General features: G+C 47.2%; 1 protein-coding gene across 2 annotated transcripts; it reads right to left on the minus strand.

Annotated features, from left to right (window-relative positions):
- Positions 1-884: 884 nt before the first annotated feature.
- Positions 885-3,648, minus strand: LOC123143029 (uncharacterized). 2 transcript variants are annotated; one of them, XM_044561791.1, is made up of 3 exons: positions 2,236-3,648; positions 1,168-1,218; positions 885-1,136 (listed from the first exon to the last, which is right to left on the minus strand). In XM_044561791.1, the coding sequence occupies exons 1-2, from the start codon at positions 3,537-3,539 to the stop codon at positions 1,206-1,208; spliced, it is 1,317 nt and encodes a 438-aa protein (XP_044417726.1). In that variant the 5' UTR covers positions 3,540-3,648; the 3' UTR covers positions 885-1,136; positions 1,168-1,205. The 2 variants fall into 2 exon arrangements, with proteins under 2 accessions (XP_044417726.1, XP_044417724.1); XM_044561789.1 differs by having other exon boundaries at positions 885-1,218.
- Between the last annotated feature and the right edge of the window lie 5,887 nt (positions 3,649-9,535).

Consider the following 9,535-nt stretch of genomic DNA (forward strand, 5'->3'; position numbering starts at 1 on the left):
GCCCTCATACATGCGGGGTGGTGTGGTGGCATGTCCGAAGAGGCGGCACGCGTCTCCGGGGTGTGCCCCCCCTCACGGACGGCGCCGCCGCCGGCACCTGGAGGGGGAAAACGGACGCGTCGGGTCTACACGGAGGGGATCTTGCTGTGGGTCTGGCCCGGATGTTGCTCCAAAGTGTTCCTATGGGCTGACCTAACACAACCGGGTGGATAGGTCCACTGCTCAAAGCCCGTCCGTGCAAAGTCAAAGGGCTAGATCCCGTGGTCAAACGCTACAGGGTTAGGCTGGACGGGGGGCCTACGGGGGGTAGCAATGGCACCCGAGCGTCGCACCGGGACCTCATACATGCCGTACGGTGTGGTGGCATGTCCGAAGAGGCGGCACGCGTCTCCGTGGTTTGGCCCCCTCCAAGTGACGGCGGCACTGCCTTGCTTGCAGGGGGGCACACCGCGGAGCCCCAAGACGGGCGTCTACGCATGCCTGAACACTTTCACATATGCATCGGGACCCGTGCGATGTTTCGGCCCCACCAACCAGAATTCCCTCCGTGTCACCGTTTCCCCCCTCCATGACACGGCGATAGCGACGTTCGTAACAGGGGGCAATCGATATACCATCGGGGTATGTTTTTTTAGATAAGGCATAATTATCTTATGAAAAAACAAAAGAAGCAAAAGCCAAGGAACTTCTTCTGCAATACCAAGCACGGCGGTAATGCTAGTACCGATGGATCCATCATAGCATGTCCATATGGTCTGTCCGTCTGTGACAACAGCCAGGTAAGTAATGCATGCAGCAAAATGCAGACACCGTGGTTCAGAGAATGCATGTGCTGACATTATAGTTCAGAGAATGCATTTGTTCAGAGAAAGCATGCAGCAAAATTCAGAAAAGTGAATTCCTTCCTGCGAAGCACGTTTCAAACTGGATGACAAGTAGCACGTCAAGGCAGGCAGCTGCTTCTTTTACCCCCAAAGAGAAGAAAATAACGCAGTGAACCACGTAGCTTGTTAGGAGTCTCCAATTCAAGTAAGGACAAGAAAAAGTAGCAAACCCAGTGTACTGCATTACTTAAGCCTAAAGAATAAAAGATGGACCAGTTGATTGATGCAGCTCAGCTCATCCTTGATGGCACCCTAGCTTATCACTGACATATGTAGATACCACCCAGCAGCACCCTAGCTCATAACTGATACGGCTGTTCTTCACATGGCATCTCTGTTCCAAATGAAAAGGATAAAAAAAGAACAAGGATCGATTAGAAGGGAGGTAACCATGTAACACATGATCAAGAAAATCGACAAAACAAGTAGTAGTATTACGATAGCAACCAAATGCTATGTGGCACTGAATGATACAATTGCTCACGCAATTCAGATTAAATGCTCTGCTATCCCAAACCGGCATAAAGTTTCCTTGTATGGCATGAACAGTGAAGCAAACACATGTTTTCATACTGGAGTATACCCTTGGGCCTTGGCATGCAGGACGGAAGTATCTTTACAATGATAGTATCTGAATCGGAAAACATGCAGCAGCACATGTGTCCCGGCGTAAACTACATGATCCAGAGTTAAGCTATGTGTGAGCAGTAGCATGCTTCATTATAGAAAAATGAAAAGTTGATGACACAGTACATTCTATCAGAAAGAAGTATTAAGAATCTCATATAGAAGAACTCAAGTCAAGGTTCACAGTTCAAAGGCAGCTTACTCGTGATGGCTGACGAAAGTTCAGATGAGTCGTGAATAGTGACTACACATGATTTTTTTGTAGCGTTTATAAATCATCTTATGGGTATTAAAAGCACCTCGAAGGGTGCCTAAGTACTATTTCTAAAATGTCCTAGAATAATTCATCACATAATTACAAATATTCCAAAGTTATATTACCTCCGTCCCAAAATTCTTGTCTTAGATTTGTCTAGATACAAATATATCTAACACTAAAACGTGACTAGATACATCCGTATCTAGAAAAATCTAAGACAAGGATTTTAGGATGGAGGGAGTACTAAACACTACGATGGTTGATGAACCATAAACAGAAGCAATGGGGGATAACCAGTGTGGCAATGCCAATTGTTTCCATAACCAATTGATTATGATGATGCATCGAAGCTACGGATTTCAGCTTTAAAGCACATGGCAAAAGAAAGCAGCAACATAGAAAAGGAGATTAACATAAGAAGCTTTGTAGCACTATGCAGACCATATAAAGGCGCAAAAGGCAAACCTTGCCGGATCATCCTTGAGTGCAGGAAATGCTGGAGGCCAGATCATCATAACAGGATAGATATCGCCCAAATATGCACCCTCTTCTGTCACCTCATAGACTTTACGCAGTGTCCTGCACTTGACATCCAAGTGGAGGGCGCATCGACCCATCTCCAAAAACACAAACTCAGCATTGTCCCCCACACTTTTTATTCGGAGAGAAGCATTGGAACCTAGCATACGCAGACTAGCTAACATCTCACGCAAACAAATGGTGTCCACTAGCAACCAGTCGCCTTCCTTGTGGAGCCATAGGCGAATTTGAAGCTCCTTGACATGCATAAGGTATACACCAGCGGCATCAGCACGTGCCAAGCTGGTACTTCGCTCGCCAATGCCGCCACGATCCACCCCTTGTGGGAGCTGAATTTCGGAGAAACTCAAGGACGTCAAATCCAAGACAGTAATTTCGCTCCGGTCAACTGCAATATAGATCTTATTGTCGACAAGCACGGGTCCTTCATCCGGCCGACTAAGTTTGAGCTTGCCATCTACGGTCAAATTACCATGCATGCACCAGACACCATCCTTCAACATATATACTTGTACCTCATCTTCCCTCTCCCTGGTATACGGCACCAACATGTACAAGTAAGACAAGCCGCCTTCTCCTTCTTTGGTGAGGATTTCTTCCTGGTATGCGTGAACGGAACTGTGGATTTTGGGGCGTGGGCGTGCTGGAACAAAGGTCATGCCTTTCTCAGGGAATAGCAGCCTGTGCACGCCAAGTCTAGAACTGCCTTCGATCATGTGGTGCTCGATGAGTAGACTGCCGTTCCGGCAGCCAATGACGCGGGTCGATCTTACGTCGTCCCTCCGGTAGCTACCCAGGCTGGAGCTTACGCGGCGGACCACCGCGTCGAGCTCCGGAGGCAGAGGCAGCATCGGCACAAAGCGCTCGGCGGTCGGCCACGCAAACCTGCCCTGCTCAATGACGTGGAGGCCGAGGAGGCGGGGAGGGTGGAGCTCACGGAAACGGCGGAGGAACTTGCGGTCGGATGCGTGGTGGAGCCAGCGCCTGCAGACGGCGGCGGCGCGGACGAGCGTGGTGGGGAGGCCGACGCGGATGAGGATCTCGGCGAGGAGGTTGTCGTCGTCGAGCACCTTGGATACCGCCGCCGCCGTCGCCGGCGGTGTCTCGCCCTCCATTATGTCGGCGCAGACGGGCATGGCGGGGAAGCCCACGCGGAGGAGGGCCTCGGCGGCGAGTAATTCGTCGTCGTCGAGCACCTTGGATGGCGGCTGCGGCAGATCGCCCTCCATGGCCGGAGTTGGGGTTTCGGTAGGGTTTGGGAAAGGGGATCGAGCCAGGCTGGGCAGCTGGCGCACGAAGGAAGAAATAGCCAGCCTTCATTGTCTTCCTGGGCCTGGGCTGCCAGTTAAGCCCCATCAATGCGCTAGCAGGTACTGCATTGTCTTATATACTGAAAAAGTACTTGAAAAAAAAAAGAGATGAACTGCTGCAATGAACTATAACTGTTATACATCATCCTGAAATTTTACTTGCAAAAAGTTACGTCCTGAAATTTGATTAAAGATAATGTTTGAGAAAAGCATGTCTTTTTGTGTTTGATGATTGTTGGGAACCACTTGTAACATCTATCGACGCTCGATTCATGCAGGTCGAAAATTCAGACCGAAAGAAACCGTTGAATAGAAGCCCAAAAAATTCATTGGATGTGTGAAAACATATATGTCAAACCAAGAAAAGACTGGCACAAAACCGGGTTAGGGATACAGCATGTGATGGGAGCTAGAGGGAGGCCGCCGCCTTGAAGCAGGGTCTCTAGAGGCGCAGACAGTCCCTGTACATTGCACAGAAGATGGGCATGATCATGGGGTAGCTGAGCAATTCAGACATCTTTAAAGAGCACCATCGGCTCCAGAATGCCTAGTAGGCAAAAGCTTTCTATCGAGTAAGATTGTCGATGCTTTGATCCACTTACTCTGCATTTTCAGGAGTGATATCAGCAAGGAGGCAGACTACCAACTGTATAATCCAAAGCGATAAGCATGTGACAATGATGGAGGCTCGTTGGTCGTGGTCTTCTTGACAATGATGGATAGCCAAGGGGGTCGAACCGACATGAACTGCTTCTGCTTGTCCATGTTCTTTCTCATAGTAGTGGTTTGTATCTTCTTCTTCCTCAAGGTGTAGGTGCTCGCCACATGCAACCTCTATGCACCTCATGTCCCAGCCATCACGGGCGGCAACATGGGATCGTTATGTGTTCATCACACGCTCACCCGTTGCAACTTGGAACAATATGTTATGGGAGTAGATTATATTGCAACGAACGTGACCGATCAAATGACAACGACTAGCAATTGTTAAGGCATTTTTTCAGAATTGATAGAACAGAAAATCAAGTTGATGGTTGTGAAGAGGTTTGGGTAAATTAAAGAGTATCACCTAGCTATCTCTGAAAAATCCGTGACTATTGCTTGCAGTGATCCATCGTCGAAGTGCATTCTTGTTTGCAAAGATCCATTGTCAAATAGCACAAATCCCACGCATAACATTATCAGCATGTCTTCAGTAGTGCCAGTACTAAAGTATCGATAGTACCGTGTCTGTAGGTGATCGTTTCATTCTTTTAACAAGAGCGCATTCAGCGAAATTCAGTCAACTGAATTCCTTCCTGTGAAGCGTGTTTTGAAGTGGATGACAAGAAAAGGAAACTAACAAACCCAGTGTACTGCCCTGCTTAAGCCTGAAAAGATAAAAGATGGCCTCTGTAAGGTCCTTTGATACATGGCCTCTGTAAAGTCTTTATCTTTGATACATGGGCTCTTCACTCTCAAGGAGGGTCAGCAAAGTTTGAGCTGAAAAGGTGGCCTTTTACTGTAGCGCATGTAGACTGTTTGCCAGCTCAATATATATTGTTGTGCAATTGGCTTCTGTTGCCTATTGACCTCGACTGATTGTTGTTTCAGAAATCTCTTCCTACTTGGGAAATGAAGATGTCGACTGTTGGGGTTGGTGGGACACTTTGGGGGATCCTGAAGCCCAAAAAATATGGCATGTTTTGAGCTGCGATCCCAGCTCACTGGTCTTTCATGTTTGCTACGTACTGGATTGGCAACTGCTGGAGCTTGGTACAGGCTAGGCGATGGAGGGACCGCAACAGGGTGCAAAGCTCATGGCGTCCGAAGCGTTCCTTTTTTCCGAAAACGAGGATAACCAACCACCGGCCTCTACATCAAGCGATGCACACAACCATCCATGGAGGCTGGAACCTTCTCTTTTGCGCAACTTGAGGAAAGAAAACTGTTACAATCGTGTTTGCACTATTCCACTCGATGAACGGGTTTAGATCTTGATTGCCCAATGTGGGTGCGGTCAGAACAATTTCAATGTGATTACATCGCTTGTCATCCATGGCCGGATCGGTACTCATTCTCTGTTGGATACAACATATTATCAGGGCATCTTATTTTTCTATTTAAATCATAAAGAAATAGAATTGAAAAACAGTCAAATACTATTTTACAACAACAACAACAACAAAAACTCGTATTTGAGGGGACGGAATGTACTATGAAAGTGCCTTTCTCAGCTTGAGCTCATATGCTTGAGTGAACAGTGCAATCTGAAATTTTTGAAAAAGAAATTCAAAAAAATTTGAATTTTATTTGTGGCAACATTTGACAAATGTTTTCAGTGCTTGCAAAGTTTCATTACGAAATAACATTCCAGGAGGTCGTGGCAAAAACAAAAAAAAACAAAATCAGCACGAAAAATAGCTTTTTTTAGCATCGATTTTGTTTTCTTATTATGCCACAATAATACGTACTAATTGTCAAAAGAGTCACCTTGAGATGCTAGCATGAGACTGACGAATGGGAGCCACCACCACACCACTTGGGTTCGTTCAACCAGACCAGACTTAGGTTGAACACACACGCGTCTCATCTTGACGCCACGGCCTGCCGCCACCGCGCTTGCCGTCCCCTACCTTCTCTGCGGCTGCGCCATGCTCCGCCTCTGAAGCTGCATCCTCGCCCGTCTCCCTTCTTCTCCAGCCACATCTCATGGCTCCCATCTCCTTCCATCTCCTTCTTCTCCAGCCACATCTCATGGCTCCCATCTCCTTCTCCTTCGCCTCATCTCCGTGGCAGCGCCTGCCGGTTTCTGAAATATATTTGTACTTTTTAATTTTTCCACGGCAAATTTACTTTCATGTACAATGACAAATGTAGTTTATACAACATGGCAATTTTCACCTTTTTGGACCATGGCACATTTCATTGCTTTTCAACCGTGGCCCATGGAAAATTCGTCTTCATTTTGCCATGGCAACTACACTTCAACATACACGACAAATTTAATTTAAGGGGTCATGCCAAATTTTATTTCTATTTTGACACGGCAAATTTAGTTTTATGGATTTCACAAAAAAAAACTTTTATGGACATTCACAAATTTAATATACACCTGTTGCAAATCATAGTCCTTCAAGGGAATCTTTTGCCTCCATGAGACTATGGTAAATTTACTTATCACAACACGGCAATTACTACATAACAATATTTTTGTACACTTTTTTTGTGTTCTACATGTTTGGCAATTATTAATCGAGATTTTTTTGTCTTCACTTATACATACTAAAAATACCGTATAAATTTGATCAACATTTTTTTCACCATGTATGTACAGATGGAAATTGCCTTGACTTTTTTCTTTTGGGTCATTGCAAAAAAAAAAAAATCTTTTACCCATTGCAATTTTCTGCTTTTAAAGTTGATGGCATTTTTTCGTAGCACAGAAAAACTGGGCTTTTCTTTTGTTTCGCTACTAGGCTTTTTAATCTATCCTGTTTGGCTTATTTGTTTTCGCTACCGAGATTTGTTGCGCATACGAGAAGGATGATCGGTGTGTTCGGGGGGCAAATAGCTCCCATGCGACGTCGTTGGTGTGAATTGTCTCTCATGCGACGTCGTTGGTTGTAATGGCTCTCATGCGACGTCTCCCAGCGCAGAAATAGCTCAAGCAAGACAACCCGTTTACGCGGCTAGTTGCCTGTTAGTTAGGCTGAGGTTTGGTTAGGACACCGGGGGTTATGTGCTCTGACTGGTGGGGTCCACCTAGAGCCACGTAGTCAAAAGTCAACCGTCCACGACTCGACCGGTGACTGTGTGACCGTGCCCGTGCTGGACTGGGCGAGCGGCGCCGCCGTAAGCATCTTCTCCGGCAGCGGTTTCTTCTCCGCGGTGGTGGAGCGCATTTCTCAGTAGCGGCAGAGCTATTGCGAGTGAGCCCGAAACCCTAGTCCCACTTCCCAGAATTTTGGGGGATCTGTGGCCTCGTGCTGCCCCTCTGTGCCCATTTCTTGGCGATTTAGAATCTTGATTGAATCCGGGGGTTGTTTCTTCTCCGCGGCCCGCCCGGTGGTGGAGCGCCTTTCACGGCAGCGGCTATTGCGAGTGAGTATTTTCCAAACTCTAGTCCCATTCCCCAGAATTTTGGATAAATCTGTGGCCTCATGCTGCCCCTGTTTCTTGGCGTTTTAGAATCTCGATTGGATAGGAGCGCGGGGGCTGAATGAGATGGAGCGAGGAGACAGTGCTTCAAATCGGTAATGCCGCCCTCTTTTCTATTTTAGCTGTTATCGAACTCGATTTGGTAGTGACTGTCGCTTACACTGCTGCCGCTGCCTGCCATTGACAAAACAGGGGAGGTTCAGGTTCTGCCACCACATTCGCAATTATAGTGGAATTTTTTCCCTGTAAAGCCAAGCTTAGTGATGGCAGTGTCCAAGACATTGATCGAGATACCACCGTGAGGTTGGATGTCGAATTTGCAGATGTTGATCCCCAGGAATTGGAGAGCATGAAGGAGAAGGCTGTGGGCAATTTGGTGGAGAGAATTGGGGAGAGTATTGTTTGGGGTCCAGAACAAGAGGTATCTCTGCAACGTTTCGATAACTATAATGGTGAATATGTGAGAATTGAAGATGGAGAATCCATGGTTGCTGAAATTGATCAGCAAGAAGGGTGGGCAAGCAAACAAGTAACATTTTATGCTGAGCTAATTGATGTGCAAACTCATTCCAGAGTTGATTATGTGCCATCAAAGATGGCTGCACAGGTGGAAGATAATGAGTGGGTTTCACAAAAAAAGATGTTGGCATTGTTGACTGAACCGACTGTAGTAGCTGAAGATACAGGGATTGATGCAGATGGAGAGGAGGGAATGTTGGGGAACGTAGTAATTTGAAAAATTTCCTACGCATACGCAAGATCATGGTGATGCATAGCAACGAGAGGGGAGAGTGTTGTCCACGTACCCTCGTAGACCGACAGCGGAAGCGTTATCACAACGCGGTTGATGTAGTCGTACGTCTTCACGATCCGACCGATCAAGTACCGAACGTACGGCACCTCCGAGTTCTACACACGTTCAGCTCGATGACGTCCCTCGAACTCCGATCCAGCCGAGTGTTGAGGGAGAGTTTCGTCAGCACGACGGCGTGGTGACAATAATGATGTTCCACCGACGCAGGGCTTCGCCTAAGCTCCGCGACGGTATTATCGAGGTGTAATCTGGTGGAGGGGGGCACCGCACACGGCTAAAATATCGTATATCAAGTGTGTCCATGGGGTGCCCCCTGCCCCCGTATATAAAGGAGCAAGGGAGGAGGAGGCCGGCCCTAGGAGGGGGCGCACCAAGTGTGGAGTCCTACTAGGACTCCCTAGTCCTAGTAGGATTCCACCTCCCATATGGAATAGGAAAAGAGGAAGGGAAAAGAGAAGGAAGGAAGGGGGCGCCCCCCTTCCCTAGTCCAATTTATCGATCTTTACGTCTCGACCATTTCGAGACTCCTCGTCATGTCCCCGATCTCATCCGGGACTCCGAACTCCTTCGGTACATCAACATACATAAACTCATAATAAAACTGTCATCGTAACTTTAAGCGTGCGGACCCTACGGGTTCGAGAACTATGTAGACATGACCGAGACACGTCTCCGGTCAATAACCAATAGCGGGACCTGGATGCCCATATTGGCTCCCACATATTCTACGAAGATCTTTATCGGTCAGACCGCATAACAACATACGTTGTTCCCTTTGTCATCGGTATGTTACTTGCCCGAGATTCGATCGTCGGTATCTCGATACCTAGTTCAATCTCGTTACCGGCAAGTCTCTTTACTCGTTCCGTAATACATCATCCCGCAACTAACTCATTAGTCACAATGCTTGCAAGGCTTATAGTGATGTGCATTACCGAGTGGGCCCAGAGATACCTCTCCG

Source organism: Triticum aestivum, chromosome 6D, assembly GCF_018294505.1.
Source record: "Triticum aestivum cultivar Chinese Spring chromosome 6D, IWGSC CS RefSeq v2.1, whole genome shotgun sequence".
Classification (NCBI taxonomy): Eukaryota; Viridiplantae; Streptophyta; class Magnoliopsida; order Poales; family Poaceae; genus Triticum; species Triticum aestivum.

Coding starts and splice junctions, on each gene's coding strand:
- LOC123143029 (XM_044561791.1), bottom strand. CDS start 3,539: ATGGAGGGCGATCTGCCGCAGCCGCCATCCAAGGTGCTCGACGACGAC.